The sequence below is a fragment of the Streptopelia decaocto genome, assembly GCF_964273445.1.
Source record: "Streptopelia decaocto genome assembly, chromosome: 15".
NCBI classification, from domain to species: domain Eukaryota; kingdom Metazoa; phylum Chordata; class Aves; order Columbiformes; family Columbidae; genus Streptopelia; species Streptopelia decaocto.
The window spans coordinates 14,068,160-14,089,687 of NC_138670.1; the positions used below are offsets into that span (position 1 = coordinate 14,068,160).

Below are 21,528 nucleotides of genomic sequence, written 5' to 3' on the forward strand. Positions count from 1 at the left end.
CCAGGGTCAACGATGTGGGTCACCTTTTCCTGATAAAACCGCCACGACAGGATACACCTACACGTAACCTCCTTGTTGTTACCCTCAGCTATTTTTGCAGAGTAAAGCTCACACAGTGACCTGCCTGTCTGCTCTGGGCCGCCGGCCCCAGTTCTGCATCACAGAGGGACTTTGCCTCCCCGGCACTGCTGGCACGCAGCCCCTGTTCGCACAGGACCAAACCCAGCCCTGGAGCCACTCCTCCAGAGAGATTCGGGTGCTCTTTGAAACACCACAGTTGCTTGGGTGGCATCCTGGACGAAAGCATGATTAGCACAGTGGGAGTCCTTTATACACAAAGCTTTGCAGTTTTCAGGCTCTCTGGGTCACACCTCCCCACCTGCAGAGGTCTGGAGCATCTCCATCTGCTGAATGAGTGATTAATGATGCCATTAGTGCTGGATAGAGGCATTTTAGAAAATGCTTTATAGCTCCTTTGGCTTGATCCGGAGCTGATTTGCAGCAGCCACAGCATCCCCCGGTGCCCAGCAGCGCCCAGGCGGTGCCCATCGCTCTGCTTGCTGCAGGCTGCCCGCGCACCGGTTTTGCAATGCAGCTGCAACGTGTGCTCTTATTTGCAAATTTCCAAGCCCTGCAGACCATATACAGAGCCAGGCTGCATATAGGCAGTTGCATTACACTGGGCAGTTACACTGACTTTGAAATATGAGTCTTTCAACCATTCATCATTTCCAGGAGGCCACCCATTGCTCCTCTCTGCGGAGTCCTCTCCAGCACCGAGACCCAACTCCTCCACCTGCTCAGATCTTTGCCAAGGGGATGTCTGCAGCTTTCCAGCTACAAGGGCAGCACAGGCTGCCCAAGCATCATTGGGTAAGACTGACATTGCCCCGCACTGAGCAGACATCTACCCTCTGGTTTCTCACTATGTCTCCAACAGACCTTTAATGCTAACATGTCCTGTCCTCGCCTCCTTTTCTCACTGCTCAGGTGTTCCCTTTCCAACCACAGCCCTGACGCACCCTGTGCAATCCATGGCCCTGTGTGAGGCACTGCACCTCTTCCCAATGCAATTATCAGCAGCTGCCTCCCTACAGCAGAGCCCTCCAGCTAACCATGGAGGAAAGCAGAGCCCAGAAGCAAACTCTAATTTTGCAGGGAGCTGAATGCAGAGCTAGCACAGAGCTGCTGTTCCCTGGACATGCGCTCTCTTGCAGCCAGAAACTTGATGTTTATCTAGAAATCCTGATTGTTCCCATTGTACTAAGTAGACCATCTCTACAGCAAGTCTGGCACATTCAGGTTGTATTTGGTGTACTTTATACAGCACTGGTGTGCACAGAGCAAACCCCATGTGCTCAGGAAAGCTACTGGCCATGTGTGATCCACCAATGTGGTGCATCCATGATAGGTCTCAGGCAAATGGGAGACATTCTGCATGTTCATTCCTCTTTGGGTAACTTCTCAACTCTATCCTGTCACTTGCACGCAGGCTACAGAGACACTTGCCCAATTCTCTGCATCACAGTCATGCTGATGAGACCAGGGTTCGGTCCACCAGCACACCTGTAACACCTTCAGGTTCACCTTGGACAAGTCTCCATGCATGAGCCTGCTCCACCTGCATCAACTGTCCCAACAGAGTAACAGCAAATGCTCTATTTCCTTGCTACCTTGGGCAAAACCAGGAGCATAGTTCATCACACCTGCCCTGGGAATCATTTTGTCCCATTAGATTGGCAGCTCTGCTCCCCAGCGATGCAGCTCTGTTCCCTCCCTGTGTAGGACACTGGGCACTTGCATGTCCTTTGTCAGCACAAGGGGGACGGAGCAGTACAAGTCTTGCTGCATTCCGCAGCTGTGCAGGACTCCAGATAAAACCTGCCATCTGTTAAATGACAACCATAACTCTACGGGAAGATAAGATAAGATGATAAGTGAAAGAGTTTACAACTTACCCAAGGAACTGTGTGATCTGAGAGAGTCAAAAACAAGACCTGGTGTCTTCAAGGCAGCACACAGCCGCTTGCAAGGTGGCCAATCCCACACTCACTCCAGAGCAAGCAAGAGGGTGATTCAGGCTGAGCTATTTGCTCAGTTGGGAATTTGTCCTGTTGCCCCACTCCACCCCCCACTTGGGAAGCACCAGTTAAAACTCAGGTCTGGCCTGCAAAGGACCTTTGCTCAGGAGCTGAGGGAGCACTGGGGGACTGTTTTCTGTCTGCAGCTCATTGACCCCTCCCAGTTAACCTGCTAGGAGTTTATCCTCCAGTATCTTTTACTGGTTCTGCTCAGACCATCTTGGTGCCAGAAAGGGTGAGCAGGAGTACCTTGTGCTTGCAGACTCCACTAACGCAACTGAGAGGTGCCCGAACCGCCGTGCCAGTGCCCCGCGCTAAGTCTGTGCCCGCGTACACCCTGCCCAGTGTCCCAGAAAATCCCTCCAGATATCAGAGCGGGATGCAGCTCCTTTGGTCTGATCTGTTGCTTACGTGAGCTGCAGAACCTTCTCGCAGCACCTCTCTTTTGAGCTAGACTCAATTTGCTAGAAAAAGACCAGTGAATGCGTGTCCACTGACATGCCTGGTAGCGTGTTTCAGTAGCTTCATGCACACACAGTTGAAGTGTGATCCCAGCTTCGAGGCCGATGCCAGTTTCTAGGCCAGGCTTTAGCTGAGGAGCTGCCTGCAGCCAGGTATGTTCCCACCGACTGCAGCCCTGGTGCGCTGGGGCACCAAAGCTGAGCACACTCCTTTAGTAATGCCCTAGACATTAAGTTAGCAGAAGCTGCCTCCATGAACACTTGGTGTTCAGCCATCAGGCTACGTCTTGACACTGGAACAGGACCCTCCCTGTGCAACCAGCATTTCCTGGGATAGTCTCCCCTTTTTGCTTTGCTACAGCTTCGAGGCAATCCCAGTGCCCCCCTGCGCTCTGCCCCAGGTCTCCCATGCCCCAGCCTGGCTGTTGTCCTCACCTGCGCAGGGGCAGGGGTGTCCCCTCAGCCCCCGGACACAGCCAGCCCTGCACCCGCTGTGCCTGCCGTCTGGTCCAGGGCATCTCTACCGACTCCTCTCCCCCTCCTGTCATGGGATATGGCCATTCGCCTCCAGGTCCTGATGGCCCTCCAGCACTTCTCCGAGCTGCAGCAGAGCCTGCAGCTGCACACCTCATCACACAAAGGTTTAATCCAACAGAGACCTGTGCATCCCTTTGTAGAACGGTCTAATATGTAAATTCCCATCACAATGAAAAAGTTCCTGGATGAACTTACCTAATGAGAAGAATTTATAGCCTGTGAAGCCTCTTACGTTTAGCACAGATTCCTCTAGAACATTATCACAAACAATAGCTCAATTTAAAGCAAATAGTTGCCAGACTCCTGCTGTGTCCCACACACCTGACATCACTCCTTCACTGGAATAAGAGCTACTCTGAACTATGTTTTCTTTCACACAAGGAAGAGCCTGCTGAGATGTTGGCCATCAGACTAATGGAACATGCTGCAGAAAAGAAACACCAGTCTGTAAACCACTGTGAGCAGGACAGGCACTCTCGAGACGTCAGAAAACTCTTAAAATCAGGGCAGTGAAACTGTACACAGCTGAAGAGTGTTGCCATTAGCGAAAAATTTGGAAAATTGCATCACTGGTGAAACAGCAAATTGAAAGAGAAGAAAGGGCTTGGCTAGAAGAGCAAGGCACTGCAGAAGTGATGGAGCACACGATCTACCCCATTGGCTCCACCCGTGCACTACTCGTGCTGCTCTGTAAAACTACTAAGACCATACATTTATAAAAATTTGTCGGGGTTTTCTAATGCAAGCCGAGCAGAACCTGTTGAGAAATTCTGCTACAAAACAACACATCTTTCTAAGACAAGTCCTAGGATGGACTGTGCAGGGAACAGCAGACCTTCAGGTAAAAAATAGCTGTCACTTGTACATGATGTCATTGTTTAAGAAGAGAAGAAATAATTTACTAAGTTAAATTATCATCTCCAGAACCACTAAAGAACAAGATAGAGGGTTTGGTTTGGGTTATAAGGTCTCTCAAGTTTTACCTGCCAAACCTTTAGGCACTTACTGTCCATTCTCCAGGTCCTTCACATGGCACACGGATGCTTCCACCACATCCTTTGGGTTGTGGTAGGGATTGCTGGCAATGGGATGCTCCTCAAGGTGATAATGCCGGGCAGTCCCGTTGACTTTGTAGATCAGGGGGCTGGCTTTCCCATTGGGTGACATCTCCTCCTTGCTTCTCTCCTTCTCAGGTATCACAACTTCGATTTTCACTTCAACTGCAGGAACAAAGGAAATTTTCATTAAAATTAAGCTGGAGGTTCTGCTGTCATTCTGCCTTGCCCTCCTTCCCTGGACTTCAAAAGGGGCTGACAGACATCAGAACAAACATTTTTGGTTGCCGTGCTTGGCAGGATAAAATATTTAATATAAAACTTGGCTTGATTACCCGAGCCCATTATTTCACTGTTCTTTCTCCATGCATAAAGTACATATTCTTGCAAGCAGGCATTAGTCATCAGTGCAAAACAACCCCTCAGTCACAGTTCCTGTCCTGTTTAGTGGAAAACAACTTCAGGCAGCTAAACATGAAGCAAGCCAAGGCCTCAAGGGATCAAACAGGCTTCAAAAAAACCTTCAACTGTTTGTAGGTAACATTAACTGAAAGAGAAAGGCAGTACTGCATGGTGTATAAAGCTGCTTTGTCAGAGGGAGCCCAATTAACAAGGAACTAGAAACATCCAAAATCATTTCTGCATGAGGTTTTCAGCATACAGTGAGTCTTCAGCATTAAGTGAGGAAAGCAAGGATTGTCCATTTTGCTTAGGTTTATGCCATTGAACAGGTTTGAGAATAGAAGCATCCCCAACCTGGGGACCAGAGGACCAGGACACATGGGAGCTGCTTGTGCCAGTGCAGCACATCACCCCCGACCACGACAGGGGACACCAGAGTTGTGGGTCCCCTCGTCCCCACCCTGGGTGCTGGCACCGGGCAGTGATGGAGCACAGCACAACGGCGGAGCTGCCCCTGCGGCCCCCCTGCTCCCCTGCGGGATGTGCTGCTGGCCCTCCCCTCCCCAGGCAGGGACAGGGGCTCGGGGGTCTCTCCTCACCCCCCGGGGAATGCAGACGTCCATCTGAGCCCCGCAAAGGGCAGTGCTCCCCCAGCCTCGCCACCCACCCCCGCCCCATCCCCAGGGGGAGCACCAGGGGAAGCTGGTGATGGGATCTTGTACCATAAAGTGAAAAACATCACTTTAGCTCCTAGGGACTTCATAAAACTAAAGCCATTAATATTTATAAGGCCCAGAGGAGCTCTACAGCGAGCCAGAGTGCCAGAGACTGAAGAGGCGTCCCAAGCAAACGGGGGATTGCGGAACTTTCCCCATCTTATAAGTGTCATGAACAGGAAAAGCTGTGCAGCAGATAAAAATTAAAGCTCACACATGAAACAGGTTAAGGAAAGGCAAAGAGAGGGTAGCAACGTGCCTCAGAAGAGCAACACAAGCCCTGGAGCAAAAAAAAGGGCAACAAGTCTTCCCAGCTTCATCTGTTGCTCCACACCATTTATTGCAAGTCTGTTGAGAGGGTGATGGGAGAAAAGGTTGTGGAGAAGGTTGTTCATTCAGGAAGGGAGAAAAGCAAGTGGCCATGGCTGTCCAGGCACCGGAGGCAGGCGCTGTGTCAAGAGTTGTACGAGTTTCTGCTCTTTGCAGGGCAGGGGATGGGGCAGCTCTCACCAAAGTGCCCTTGAAGTCGCCAGGGGCAGGATTCACCAGGGCTCTGGCAGACAGATCCAGTAAAGCCGTTTTCTGCCTATCCGCACCGAACCAACAGAAAATGTCAACTTCTGTTGCATTATTGCAGCTGCCAGAAGCAGCTCAGCTCCCTGCAGGCACCCAGCAAAGAGCCCGCTTTCCATAAGCACTGTTCTCCTATGGCGTTTGGAAAGCAGACATGGATTTTCCAGGACGGAGTTAGGAAATACAATGAACATCCATTGATGCCAGTTCCTGGAAAACGCGATCAGTCAGAGAAACAGGAGGATCACTTGATGTGATCACAGTCAATCAGTCATTTATCTGGAGGGGTCGCAGCTGCCCTCCCCAGCGGCCCGGCCAGCGTGCGGCTGTCAATGAGACCAGGCCAGCGCGGCGAGGCGGTGGCTCCAAGCCCTGATGGTGACATTGATGCCGGTGAATTCACCCTGTGGGGAACAACCCCCATCTCTCCCTCAGCCCAACACCCCAAAGCTGACAAACTTCGTTTGTGTGAGGTGAGCACCCAGAGTGCCCACTGACCCACGGGCCTATGAACCTGCGTGCATGAAGATGGAGATTTAACTCTGAGCTCTTAACTTCTTTCTCAGCTAGAAAAACAGATGCAAAAAGCAGCAGGTCTCTGGAACCAGCATGTGACAGCATTCCCAGCTGTCCCTGCTCAGCACTCACCAACACTGCTGGAAAAATCACAGAATCGACTGGGTTGGAAAAGACCTCAGAGATCATCGAGTCCAACCCTTGGTCCAACTCTAGTCCATTTATTAGATCATGGCACTAAATGCCATGTCCAATCTGAGTTTAAAAACCTCCAGGGCCGGTGAGTCCAGCACCTCCCTGGGCAGCCATTCCAATCCTGACCACTCTCTCTGCACAGAATTGCTTTCTAATCTCCAGCCTCAATTTCCCCTGGCAGAGTTGAAGCCCATGCCCCCTTGTCCTATTGCTGATGCCTGGGAGAAGAGACCAATCCCCACCTGGCTAGAACTGCCCTTCAGGTAGTTCTAGAGAGCGCTGAGCTCAGCTCTAAATGATCCAAGGAAAAAGATGTTTAAAGTCTCTCTCCCTCCTGTTTCAGAGTACACACTTCACCACTTTCCTCCATGGGGGGTAACTCTCACTCACCTCTCCCTGACCCTTTATCCCCCTTCTCCTCCTCGTTCTCGTCCTCGTTCCCCCAGCCCCGTGGGGTGTCCCTCTGGCTGGAGACCTGCATTCCTGAGGGATGATCCCTCCAGGAATCCGGGCTCAGCAGCACCTGAGCTGACCCAGCAAACTGCTTCAATTTCCACCAGGGAAGACGACATTTAAACGAAATCTTTACAAACCCACGTTTAATTCTGAAATGCGATTGGCACAGCGTGGCTGGGTCCAGCGCGCTCCATTCCTTTGACAGTGTTTTTCTACAACTGCTAGAAGAGGTTCCTGATCTTAAAGCAAACTGTCTGGAAAGTCTGAGGCACACACCTACAAACCTGTGCGGTGGCCAGCTCCTCAGGGACCAGCCAAGGCCACCAGTGTCACACAGCAGGACTGCCATGGCAGGTGGCAACAGCGGCAACCGCATGCATCTAGATATACAGATACAGGCAGAGGTATAGATATATAGATATGCTTGCTTCCTCTGTGCCATCAACATCACTTGTGTACATATATATATGTGTATATATATATGTGTTTTGTGTGTTCATGTACATATATGTGTATTTTTTATCTGTATATGCACACACAGACATATATATATATGAAGAACAATGGTAGCAGGCCAGGGCTTATAAGAACATACAAAAAGTAGATGAAACAGTTTGAGCATTAGCAGGGCCTAATGCCGCACATCCACATACACCTCAGCACTGCCAGCTCTTAGTATTCAAAAATCCTTAGTCAGCTCTCCAAAAATAATATAATTGCTTAAGATATGGACTCTTGTCAAGACCATATATTTTGCACAGCTGGAAGCGCTGTGCACATGCCCAGGAACTGTGCCCCAGCCCCATCTGTCATGTTTTTAGTGTTATTTTTCCCACTGTGGACATGATGCTCTTGTGCTTTCCTTTATGTCATTAACACCTGACAGTCAGTCATTAATACCCCCACCATTACATCTCCCATAAATTTATTCCTTCTCTGTTCACATCCTCATGGGACATGTCAAAGCCTCTGCCTGCTTTTAGGCAGGTACCCGAGACGCGAGGCTGGAAATGTTGGCAGGCACAGGGTGGCTGGGCTGCAGTGCATGGCCACGGCCATTATTATAAAAGATTAGGGCAACTAAATGACCCAAGACTTCTTTACCACAGGATTAGCTTTGCAGCATGAGTAAATTTAAACTACGAGTATTAGGCCATTTAAAGTATCCTACTTAAAATGGTAGAAACAAGGAAAATACTAAGTTAAAATGGCAGCGCAGGTGAAGAGAGAACTGTCATGAGCCAAGACTTGTCTTGAATCTGGGGGTTCTGGGTAAGATGAAGATGCCTGGCCAAAGGGGACGGTGGAGCCAGGCTGCTGGGGGGAGAGCTGTGCGTCTGCCTTCCCCAGCCACAAAACCCTGTGATGCCTCAGGGTTTGCTGCTCAGGGGCTGCAGGCACAGTAAATGAGCACTGAGGGCAGGAAACGGCTTTGCACCGGCTGTATGGTGCTGACAGCTCCAAGAGCCCTGGAAATCAGAAAAACATCGAGGGTGGTTATGGTAGAGGGACCCACAGGGTGCAGTGGGCACAGCCAGAAAGCCCAGTTTACCCCAGCAGGGTTTATTTTCCAGCAGCCAGCACAGAGTAAATCCATCACCGTGGGACATGTCTGGGGTCTCGCTTGGCTGCGCTCATCCCCAGGGCTCACCTCTTAACTGCAAACCTCAACAACTACTTCAGGTGGTCTCAAAGGGACTCCACACCATTTCCATTAAAAATGACAGAGCTAACGACAAAACCATCATGTCAAACATCCATCCCTCTCCAGACGGCCTGTTCAGCAAATGCCACGCTCCCAAAAACCAGGAGGTAGGACCTGCCAGCCAAGCCTGGGAGCACGCTCAGAGCCGAGCTCAGGACACACAGCCCATGGCACCTCCTCCAGCAGTGTGCAGCAATGGGGACATGTTCCCTGCGCAGAGCTAAGCGCATCCTCTGTGCAAGGGCAAAGCTGGCCCACGGACACGCTGTGCTGTGCCGGCGCTGCTGCCCTGCCCCACCATCAAGCACTGAGCAAAGCAGAGCGTGCAAATCAAAATAACCACAACTTTATAGGTTTTACAAGCCGCTCTCACACGCCTGGTGCAGAGATGGTGCTGCTGCAGCTCACACCGAGCAGTCGCCGGCTCACGATGGTTCCCGTTACTCATCATCCTGACCTGGCTGCCTCTCCCAGAGCGGGTGCTGGGATCCCACGCAAGCTGCCAGCTGGCAGCTCATCACATATGCACCACGCACCCGGAGAAAAAAATATGCAGAGACTGAGAACTGGGCCTTCAGAAGAGGATCCGGCATCACGGGACTGCAGCACTAGAGATAATGGAAGATTACATTGCTGCTTGAACATAAGCTCTTAATTAAACTCTTGAAAAGCAGGATGGGGTCGGGCACTGCAGCAGCAGCCAGACTTCAGGGCTGGCCTCCAGTACAGCCTGCATAGTTATTTGCTGTTGCAGGACTCCACTGCCCAAAGCTCTTGTACTGGTGACCTGCTCATCTAAAGGTCTTCCTGGCAAACAGCAACTTGTGTGCAATGTCAAGGTTATCTTGAGAAACCCTGAGGGTGCTCAGGGGGACTGAGGTTCCCGCTTGGATATAAGAAGCTGGAGCAGATAAGAACCTTGCACACATCTTTCAAAAATGTCTGAATAAATTCTGTGGACTTCAGGCTTCATCTGAAATATTCCCTTCATGTCAAAACAGCACTGATTGAGAAAATAGCTCTGTTCTGTCCCTGCATGATTTCCTCCTCATTTTTACACAGGATATATACATTTTTAGAAATAAGAAAGTCCAGCACTTAGCTCTGAGGGTGCACAGTTCCTGCAAGAAACGGGAATGACAAAACCGCAGAAAAAGGCTGTGAAATCTCTTTGCCAGAACAACCGGGAGCTGCAAATGCATTTGTTTACCTCACTGCTTTTGCAGGTTTTGTAACCACTGAGTTGAAGAACCAGGGGCTTGTCAAAAGCCTTTGAAGACTGCTAATCAGAACCAGAGCTGCAGAGACCATTACATCACAGACAGCATTTTCAGTCATTTGGCCCTGCTATGCAAATACAGTTCTACATGAAAATCTGCAGCTCAGGAAATATGCCTGCAGAGCCGGTCCAAGACTAAACACCATTTTGCTGATGGTATAAAATAAAGTGGAACTGCCAGCAGAGTTTGTTACAAGTTTAGTCAACAAAGGCATTTATTCCTGGATGTATTTACACCCCTTAAACATTTCAAGGAAGGATACAAACAGTGTGGGTTTCCATTAAAGAAAACTTACAGTTTGCAGTGTCCAATGCCATGTTACCTTAGCACTGCAATGACCTGTAAAATAATCGCAGTACAGGTCAAGGGCAGAAAAACCACCTTTATTTTCTCATTGTGCCTTGCAAGGCAAAGGCAGAGGACCTCACTCAGTGGATACTCAGTGGGTCACAAGCAACTTGTATTGCCCCTCTGTTCAAGCAGAAATCCTCAGTGCCTGAGGCAATGGAGACACACTGCCAATAGAAGGTCCCCAAAAGATATTTTTCCACCCACAAAGGCTACGTGTTGATGCCGACTGATCTGATGGATCAGTGCAGCTATCTGATTCCCCTTGCCCTTGGGCAGGAGCAGGTGACAAGGACAGGGTCATCCTTCAGCTCCCTCTTAGGTGGCCAAAACAAGTTGCAGGACGGGAGGTCTCCTTGACGGCAGCTTGGGACACGCCGGCTGCCCCAGCCCCCCCGCACCAGCATTGCTCCTCGGGGACCCGCGCTGCGGCGACCCGCGTGCTGCCAAGTATGGTGAGCCCCGGTGACCACGCGGTGCCGGCTCATGATGTTGCTGGCAGGGGCTCAGGACAAGGCTTATGTTACATTGACACTTCCACACCAGACCTCCCCCCACACACCAGTTTCCCCCACGGGCTGCACCGCAGCACCTTCCGCTCCTCTGTACGCCACCTTTGCCGAACCACCAAGAGCGGGGAGCCCGTTCGGCCCAGGTACGGCGGGAACGTGCAGAGCAAGGGGAACATCCTCCTTGTCCAGGTGCCTACAGCTGCTTTCCCCACTGGAGGCAGCACACACGGACAAGCTTCATCAAGAAAATCCAGAAAGCAAGCAGCCCCAGGACCTGCACTGGGTGGTGGGACTGAGAAAGCACCGAGAAATCGAGCGGTAGGTGGTCTTGCTCCTTCACTGATCGTTCCCTTCTAGCAATGACAACACAAGGTCTGGTCAGTGAGTGGCAAAGCGGTGGCAGCAAGGAAAGAGCCGGAGCCACACGAACCAGCTGGGGCTGCAGGGGCAGCTCTGCCCGGGCACTGCAGGGGGTTCGGGAGGTGCTGGGCTGGGACTGCAGGGTGTGGGCTGAGCTCAGCCCCTGTCCCCGCACCGCCACAGCCCCCGCACGGCCCCCTGCCTGGGAGAGAGAGTGCCCAGGAATTTGGGGGGATTAATGAGCCGGTAATCCTCCCTGCGGGAGCCGAGAATTAACATTCCCCCGGCCACCGCTGACCTACTTCTCCCCCCAGGGACACTGTGACAGGGCACGGAGCTGGAGGGCGGTCACCTGGTTTGGGCTTTGAGAAGCATCCTCCCATGGCGGCGGGCGGGTCAGCGAGGGCATGGGCACATCCCCACCGACCAACCGCCTGCTCCACCGTCCCGGGCTCCAGGCGTCGGTCACAACCTGCGTTGGGTAGAAAAGCTCGGTGAGAAGAGGTGCCAGCGGGGAGGGGAAGGCGCGGAGCGCTGCTGCCCGCACGGCATGGAGCACAGGGGGGCACGGAGCACAGGGGGGCACGGAGCACAGGGGGGCACGGAGCACCGGGACAAGTCACACCGAGCCACACACCCCCCAGCGACCTGAGTGACACGGGGAAAATGTGGCGCTGGGGCCACCGGCCTGGGAGTTGACAGTAAATTCAGTTACGAAGTTTATAAATTCAATCATCCTTTCAAAGTTTAAAATTACAAAAGCCCTTGTATCATTTATGTTCAGACTTCAATAACTTTCCAAGACCTACGTTTGGTAATTAAATCTCTAAGCACATAGGTCACAGCCCAAATACAGTTATTTTACCATAAATACATTTCAGTCAGGTTTTTTTGCTTTTATTATTTGGTGATGGAAAAAAGAAATCTACTTTATTGCTGGTCCTGCAAGGTTCCCCTTCCCAGTAATGCTCATTCCTGCAGAAACCCCATTCACTTTGGAACAATTATTTATTTGAGACAGAGTTTTCAATATCAGGCCATTTTGCACCAGCCCCCCTCTATTTTTTTTTTATACTATTAAGACAACATTTTTCACATATAAATGGGCCTGGCAAACAGTCCACTTCAAGTTGTGTTTATCTCATTAGCCTTGACTGATAGTGCTCTCAGACTTGGTACAGACTAAGAATTAGGATAAATCTTTTTGCTTATATGCCTTGACTGAAAACCGGAAAGATTAATACAACACAACTGGCAATAAATAGAACATCTAATTAATTTTACCCATTTGAACCTCTACTTGAATAGCTTTACCATGGTTTTGCCATTTATTTTTCACAAAACCTCCCGATGTGGGTAGGAAGTTAAAAGTGTTTCCAAAGGACATTTTAACACAGGCAAAGCAGGCTTTGTGCAGCTTAGAAAGTGCCTCGAGATCTTTCCGATGAAAAGAAAATACAGAAGTGCCAGGAAAGAGACGCCAAGCGCTGCAATTTCTCCCCTTAAACACCAACTCATAATATCTGGATGTATCCCTCTGTTTTCAGCGATATCGCTCCGAAACACACACACTCCTTCCCGCACACCTTCCAGCTCCCACTGTGTTGTGCGCGGCGTGACCTCCGCCCAGTCCCAGGCGCCTTGCGGGAGCACCTTCAAAGCCTGGAGCAGGCTGAATGAGTAAGCCAGACTAAGTGAACACGTGCCATTTGATAACAGCTACTGAGGGGTACCCATGTGGGACAGACTATTAACAGGACAAAAATTACACAAGCTTGCCTGCAGACTGCAAAGAGTGTGGAGCTGCCGAACAAGCTCAATTGCAAAGGTGAACCTCAAATGGAGCAGGAAGAGCAAAGAGCTCTCTCACAAGAGCATTCAAAGAAACCAGCAAGCCAATATTTATGCAAGAGCAAATGCAAAAAAAAAAAGCCATGCAAGATGGTGCACAAACGTGGAGGAAGATTTGGGAGCACTGGGGAAACACACAGCAGAGAAGCCACATGCAGTAACTGCTGTGTGGCCCTTTGCCAAAACTGGCAGGAAGAAAGGGAAAAGGGATTTGTATCAAAGAAACAGAGTCTCAAGACATCAATATATCAGTGATACAGGACAATAATTTAGTGTAAAGTATATAATAAAATACCACGCAAAAGGAGGCAAGAGGTGAGTGATGAAGAGGAGCAGGTGATGGAGGATGAGCTGGGAGGAACATCCAGGACATCCTCAGCATCAAGCCAGAAGGGGAAGAAAACTGCACATAAGTGGGTTCATACCAAAATGAGATGCCGTGGTGAGCAGAACGTGCCAATGAGACAACGTGAGCCACGCAAAGGAGAGCAAAGAGAAAGCTGAAACAAAGACACTGTCACCTACACAGAGGCTGGGCTTTCTTCCGGAGGGCAGCCAGCCTGTCGGAGCTCCGCCACCACCGCCTGTCACCGCCGACTCACGAGCAAACCAAACCCCTGCTACCCGGAGCAGCCATTTGCTGTGGCGGGTTTCCTGCGGCAGAAAGCGCCGCGGTGCCGGCAGGGGCTGCGCTCCAGGCAGGCAGTGAGGCCTTGGGGTGCTGCGCCCCTGGGGGAGCACAGCGGGACCCCAGCCAGCGGGCGGTGGGTGGATGGCAGAAGGGTGGCTCCCAAATGTGCCTCACCAGAGGACACCTCCATCTTCTCCAAGCCCCCAAAGATGCTGACGCACTGTCCAAAGGACTGGTTTCTAGCTGGTCTGTCTGGTTTTACGAGGGACTTTGGGGGGTTGTCAGAGCTCCTGTCCCTGAGTATCAACCATTTGCCTGAGATGCCTTTGCTTTGTTTGGACCTTAATGATGGCAATTGGAAGCCATCCCCTCCGGCCTGCTTCCAGTCTCCTAATTTCCCCACTGATGCCCCTTGGGCCTTTGGGAGGCACAGGCTGACCAAGCCACCCAAAATCTCCAGGCTGTGCGGGTCGGAGCAGAGGACAGTGCACATTTCTGGGTGTCCCTCCTGCATTCCTGGAGTTAACCAGGTAGAAGCAAAATGGTTCTTGGTACAATTTCAGCAGACACTGCAGGAGGAGAAACCATCTGGCTGCCCACAGCCCCATTCCCAGCAAGCCCATAGAGATGTTTCAAAAAGTCACCTGAGACCCAGCTGTCACAGAAAGGCACCAGCGCGCCCTGCCAGACCAGCTCATGAGACACAAAGGGACCGTGTCACTGCCAGCAGCATCCAGAGGTACCGATCTGGAGCTGGATCCTGCAGGAGTCATGGCCAACATCTCCCCTCTGTTAGGAAAGTGAAATAATCTCATGTACAAAACAGTGTAACTGAACCCAGGATTATCCATAAAACCTTGCTGGCTGTTGAGGTGTAATGCACTGACCTATATGAGGTCAGGCAGCTGACATCCATCTCTCAGTAAACCAATTCATAATCAGTTCCCTGAACAAAACACCACTCTGTGCTCCACAGCTGTACAGGAACACCTTCAGCATCTGCTCAAAGACAGCAACAAGGAGTGCACTGTCAAAATATGAGGCGACTGTCGTGGCGCTGAGGAACATACTGCCCCATCTCTAAGAACACCAGCGTGAATGGGGAATCAGCCCTGCAACAGACTGTCTGCAAAAGAGGACTCCAGCACCACCCAAAGAGAGCGCTGCCCAGGAGCACACCCCAGAGAAACCACCCTGCTTCCACACAGAGGAAACGGGGAAAAACAATCCAGCAAAAGAAATGTAGAAAATAATCCAGTGCTACTAACCCCCAGAACTTCCACTGCACAGCTGCAAAACTGCAATATTGCAACATCACGATTTCACTGCAGGCAAGGGATCTAAAACCAGAAGAAGGATCATGCAGCTCAGCCCAGATGTCTGTGTCTCTGACAGTGCCCATCAGCGCCCGTGCCATGAGCAGGCAAGAACAAGGCAGGCATGCGGTGACACTTCAGCCCATGTCTCCTGCTGGGTTCAGGCAACCCATGCACAGATCAGGATCCAGAGCTTGCACCGTTTCTGAGACGCGGTGCAGTATGATGGAGCTATTATTAGCACTGTATTTCCCTCTCACTGCTGAGCCCCAGGCTCCTAGGTTAAGTGAATGTTCTGCTGTGACTTCAAAATACTTTCCAAGTGGCAATGTAGTAAGTATATAAGTATATATTATGTTGCGTGTATAGTTAGTATTTCCCCCCCGACCATTATTTTGCATTTATTGAAACAGTGTTATTTTATCACCTGCCCACCAGGGTCCATCATATCCAGCTGCAACATTTCACCTTCAGCACCTGTTTTGCTGCTGTGAATAGTTCTGTATTGCCTGCCTAGAAATCTGGCATGTCTGAACACTGAGCCATGCCCAGTGACACGGGCATCTCCCAGACACACCAGTTTGCAGTCCAAGCTAGCTCCAGATGGGGATGTCAGCTGGAGACATCTCCATGTGGAGCACTGCGCACAGACAACTCATGACACTGTTCACAGGGTCCCCTCAGCCATGATTCACCTGCTGTGGAAGGACGTCCTGGTGCACATGGACACCGGCTGCCCCTGTGCTCTCCCCTGGCTCCTCCAGACCCCCTCGCTGAGCTTCTGGCTCTGCCCTCACCTTTTTACAGACATCATCCTGACCCAAGTTGCCCCTTGTCTGCTGACCTGGCCAAGTGCCACCACAGGGAGAAGTGGGGAGAGAGGGCTGCTTTTCATCCCCTTCCCACTTGCCCAGAACAAGTCCCCACCCCTGGCCCATTGACGTCCCCCAGACAGACTCCCAGGGCAGCTCTGTCCCCTTCCCACCCCACTGAACGCCTCCTCTCAAGCCCTGCCCCACATCTCGCCTCCCCTCCCCACATCTTCTCCCATCTCCTCAGTGATGTGGAGGTTCCCAGTGTCAGCAAGTAGAAGTGATCTTCTCTCACCAGGAGCTGGTGGGTATCAGGCCAGAGAAGGCAGGGGCTGTGGTGCTGACCCACTGCTTGCTCCCAGAGAAGGGAGCCTACATGGGGGCTGGACCATAGGCCCACAGGGCCTTTGGACGGAGGGGCCAAAGATGCTGGAGCAGCTGCCAACTCCTGAGGATCCTGGTTGTGGCTACCAGAACACGAAATGTCTCAATCTCTGGGTTTTACAATCCCAGATCCTCAAGGCTTTGCAGGGACATGGCCCTGGTCCTCCCACAGCTGCACCTCCTCCACTGCCCTGTCCTCCGCTTGGGCCAGACTCAAGTCAGCCCTGGGGCTGTCTGGGGACACAGTTCAGTTTCCCAAGGTGTAAGGGCTCAAGAATATGACCATCAGTCCAAGGTAACCAGACAACAATGGGAGCATCCTGCCACCACCAGCAACCAACCTCCAGTCTCCCCGGCAGTTCAGCGTCATGCGCTCAGCCAGTCTTCATCCTCTCTTGATTTCCACTGGAGACAGGTTCGCCAGGCAGGGGGCTGCTCCCCCCCACAGCTGGAAATCCCTGCATGATCTCTGCCATGGGTCCAGCAAACCAGGCTGCAGGTCCTGCACGTTGGCAGGGACCAGCAGGCTTGTCCTCTCCACACAGATCTCCACCACAGCTGAACTCTCTTTGTAGTGCTCTGTAGGAGGCTCTGGAGGAAACCTGAGAGAGCACCTGGAGGATCTTTGAAGAGGTTTCTGAGAAGCCACTGGAATTCGAAGTGACCAAATGGGACATCTGGAACCTGCTCTGTTCCCAAGGAGATTACTTCTGTCTCTTCATTGACAGCACCAGTCTGAAGGAAAAGGGCTGCATGCTCACGGAAAGCCATGTCTACGTGAGTGAGGATGAGGAAGATCTCTTCTAGGACACACACCAGGATCTCAAAGCAGAGATCAGCAAGAGATACCTCCTAAGGAAGCCATTCCTTCAGGATGAAGAAGAGATCTTTCCCAAGGTGGAGGAAGAACTTCTCCATTTGGAACACTGAAGAAAACCGCAATAGAGAAGGAGGACAGCATGGGCGCCCGAGACACCTGTTTCCCAAGAGTGGGATAAAGAACCTACCAAAGAGACGTGTCACCACTCAGCAACTTTTAGTGCAGGGAGGGCAACATGGTAGCCCCAAAGCAGTTGTGGTCATTACCATGCTGGTCTTCATTTCCCATCAGGATGGCACCTCTTCCTCTGCAGTTTCTGCCCTGCCGGCTCCATGTCACTCCTCTGCCATTGAAAGGTCTCCTCCTCGTCGTGGATGCTGCATGTCCAGCATTTGCCCCAAGGGCACCAAGGCTCTTGGGAGAGGTTGGGAGAGGTTGAGACGCAGCTCCCTCAGCCTTTCTTCATAATGGAGGTGCTCCACTCCCTTCAGCATCTTTGTTGCCCTATCATGGAATAATGTAGCCTGGAAGAGGTCTCTAGTGTCATCTGATCCAATTCCAGCTCTGAGCAGGGTGAGATACAAGCCTGGACCTAACCTTAATCCTGCTTTAAGCTTTAGAAAATGGACCCAATGCCATTCGTGACTTGAGAAGAGCTACTAACACCTGGAGGTCCTCAAGGGTAAAAAGCCTTTTCAGATGAGTAGCAGTGGAAAAGGTTGAGACTCACTGGTCTACAAGGAACAAGAAAATCCACTCTTGGCTGTGGGAAACCACTCCAGAGCTCCCCATCCACACCTTTTCCACTGCAGGATGCAGCACCCATTAGAAATGGGAAGTAGGGATGTTCAAAGATGTTCACTCTCTCAACACTTTGCAGCACCTAAAGGTTTCCTGGCAATGACATATTTTCTCCCAGGCCCAACGCTCTGGAGCGTTTTGCCATGAGCCCCTGAGGTGTCTCCAGTGGAGGAAGGGAAGGGGGGGCACTGCTGGTGTGCACTGGAGCCATGGTAGCCCCAAGGGCCAGGCAGCAGGTCTTGCTCACATGCTCAGGAACAGCCGATCGCCAGTTCTGGGGTCAGGAAGGAATCTTTTTCCCCTGGGCAGATTGGCACTGGTCCCCGGGGGTTTTTCGCCTTCCTCTGCAGCACTGAGCATGGCCCCTTGCCAGGGCTCCTCGGGGCCATTTCTGGCCAGGGATCCCCTGCTGCTGCAGAACCAGGAGTCCAGCTGTGCCCTCCCTCCCTCCGCCTCTCTTCCCTGTGGCAGCTTTGTTTTTCTAGTTTTCAGTCATTTGTATCATAGGTCTTCTAAGGCCATGTCCTGCAGTTCCACGCTCAACAGGAGCTGCTGGTTTTTAACTGCCCCTGCATACAATAAATTTTTCTTTTTATTGTATCTCAGTTCTGTTGTCTGCAAACATAAGCCCATTTCTGCCTCAAGAACTTTGTCCTTCAGAAGCATTATCAGTTACTGCAGATAACTTTTGGACTCACAGCAATATCATCACCATTTCAAGAACTCAGCACTCTCGGGACATCCCTGGATGTCTCTGAAGAGTCCATATCAGATCATGCCAGAGTCATTTCTTTCCTATTTAGTATAAGGACATTTAAAGTGTCTCTCACCAACAAGCTTATGCCCTGCGTACTTAGATCTTACCAGCTGCCACAAAGCACCTAGATCTGAAAGAAGGTCCTATGGCCAGAAGAAGAAAGTCTGTGGAGGCACCTGTACCCAGGGACAGCATCCAAACAGACACCTGGAATTTTAGGAAGGACCCTGATCTCTACCAATAATGGCTTTTTTTCTACCATACTTACTGCTCAGGGGAGAGATTCTGGCTGGTTGTGTTACGTGGCTGGTTTTCTATCCGAACCCTTCATTGTGGTCGAAATCAATCTTCAAAACAAGAAAGCAAAACTTTCCTACCTATCAGCTTGGACACACGCTGCCCTGTGCTCCTCAGTTCCTCACCCACCAGCAGGCAACACCATGGGCTGGGCACGCCAGGGAACAGAGGACACACGACAGCTCCGCATCTCCTGGAAGACTTGTCTGCAAACAGCCTCGCCTGCTCTGCAGAGCGCACAGGAACAGGTGTCTTTTCTAGCCAGCCAGATGTGGCTCCGCAGCTGCGCCCCCGAGCAGGGGCACAAGAGGAGGGGGCGGCTGGAGGTACTTGCCACACTTGCAGGGAAAAGCTGGCCTTGACTCTGGTCCCTGCTGTGGAAAAAAACAACCCTTGAACTCAAACCATACCCTATCTACCACAGAGCTGCCTCCTTGCCAATTCTCCGTACATGGAAAATATTATCTTCATCACAAGGCCCAGCAGGAACCGTGGAGCAGTCCCAGCAGCAGACCCATTTCAGACACACCCTGCAAACGAAGTGAAGCACAGACCCCACCACAGCCTCTCCAGCACATCCCATAAGGCGCAGCGTGTCCTGCAGAGCAGCCTGGGCTCTGGTCCTTGGGCTCGAGGCACCTCCGCTCCCCACTGAGTCCTGAACGTCACTGTGACCCAGAGCCCCTGTTCCCCAGCCACCTCCTCACCCCACGCGATGGCAGCCAGCAGCGGGCCCTGTGTCCCAGCCCCACCATTGCACCACACATCACCCTGTGTGGCTCCACCCCAACCAGGTACTTGCCCACCCTGACTCACCACATGCCCGTCACCACACCACCAGCCCCCACACACCAGACTCACACTGCTGGTGTCCTCCTAAGACAAGGGCTTCCCATTTCTCTTACTTTTCTGGGGATTTGCTGTAGTTCCGCTCCCACTGTGTTTGCCGGAACTATGAGGTGGGTCACCACCCTTCACCAGGTCCTTCCACATCTGGCGCAGGAATGTTAGAAAGATTTAAGAGTGGTGACTCTACGTCCCCCTGTCCCTGACGAGTAAATCCAACCTGTCCTCCTTTGTCATCGCATGAAGGTCAGCTCCTGTTTCAGTCCTGGTCTCCCTCTGCACAGCCTCATGCCCAACTTCTCTTCCATCTCTGCTCAGTGGTGCAGCTCCAGCCACTGGCAATGTTTTTCACCTCTGCCTCCTCAACGTGTTTCAGCAACATCTGCTGCCTTGTGGGCAGAGACCATTGATAAAAATACACAAGGTGGATCCCAAGAGTCCCAGCACACCTGCCTCTGCCCTAGTACCCTCCTAGCCCCCAGCACCCCTGCCATGACCCCCAGCACCCCTGCCATGCCTCTCCAGCCCTGCCAGGAACAGGTTTCAGCCCAGACGGCCAACAGCACCCTCCTGCTGCTGACCTCCTTCCCTCCCCAAATGCAGCCAGTCTCCATGGGCCACCAGTTTGCAGCAGTCCCGGTCTGTCCCGGCACAGCCTGGCAGAGCGGGAGCTGGCACAGACCCGCGGTGCACAGACCGCGCTCCCCACGGCGCAGAGCGGGCGGTGGGGAGACGGCACTGGGGCTCCGGTTGTTGTCTGACCACAGCTGCACCTACAGTGTCACGCAGCCCACAAACACCTTCCTGCTGCCTCCAGAGAGCGACTCCACCAAAAATCAAGGCAGCTGCTGGCACAAAGTCCTGCTGACTCCCCGAGCTGCCCGCAGCCTCCCTCTCTGCCCACGCGGGGTTCCATCTCCACCCGCTGCACCGCCCCAGGCACAGCCAAGCTGCCACAGCCCACCAGCACATGGAGAAATTTCCCAGTTTAGTATCAGGAGCTCCAGTTCCCTGCCAGGTCTGGCTCAGCAAACTGCCCCATCTCCAGGACGGGCTGGGCTCTGCTGCCAAGGAAAGCAGGTCTTTCCTCTGGACGTGGGACTCTGAGCACAGCTCAGGCATGGCCAGAGCATCGGGGGTCCCAAGGCTCTTCCCCACACCCCACGAGCCACGCCGTGTGCTCTGTGTTATCAAGGCAACAGGGGGCAGCCCTGCCCTGACCCTGGGGAGGGGCACAGCGCTCATCTGCCACAAGAAAATTGTGGAAAGACACAGTGGGAGGACAACCAAGTCACACAAAAGAGAGCGTGACAGAAGACCATGTTTTTAAGGCAGGGAGAACTTGTATTTTTAAAATAATTTTGGGGTGAAAATAAATAGCCGGGTCTCCATCCTGAAGTTATCACTTTTTTCAGGAATTGTACTACAGAGGATGAACACAGGCGTCCTACAGCCTTCCTCCCCACAGCCCCCAGCACTTGCACAGACCAGCCTCCCTGCATGGGGTGCTCAGCTGGAGGAAAAACACTCATTAGTGTAACCAAAACCCGTCCCTCCCCCTCGAGGATGCTGCACCCACGACACCCTCACAGCCGTGCCGCTGCCCACCCCCTGCCCACGCAGCAGAGGAGCCAAACTCAGGGGGGCTGGCACACAGGAACCCCCTTCTCTCCTTTCCCTGACACCCCAACCTCCCCTGCATCTCTCCAGCCACCCGCCCCTTTTCCCGCAGACAGCTCTCCAGCCGGTTCCCGCTGCCCTCTGCCCAACCTGCCTGCTCCCAATGTCCCGACATTTCCGTACCCATCCCCACCCC

The 21,528-nt window shown here is 52.2% G+C and overlaps 1 protein-coding gene across 2 annotated transcripts in view; it reads right to left on the reverse strand.

Moving 5' to 3' along the window:
• AIFM3 (AIF family member 3) overlaps positions 1–11,580 on the reverse strand; it is a gene marked incomplete at both ends in the record, with an annotated part of 36,307 nt that extends 24,727 nt beyond the window's left edge. For both annotated transcript variants that reach the window (XM_082066305.1, XM_082066304.1), the window contains 2 exons: positions 4,086–4,299; positions 11,550–11,580. In XM_082066305.1, the coding sequence (XP_081922431.1) occupies positions 4,086–4,299; positions 11,550–11,580 (245 nt within the window). The remainder of the gene's footprint in view (positions 1–4,085; positions 4,300–11,549) is intronic.
• Positions 11,581–21,528: the final 9,948 nt, after the last annotated feature.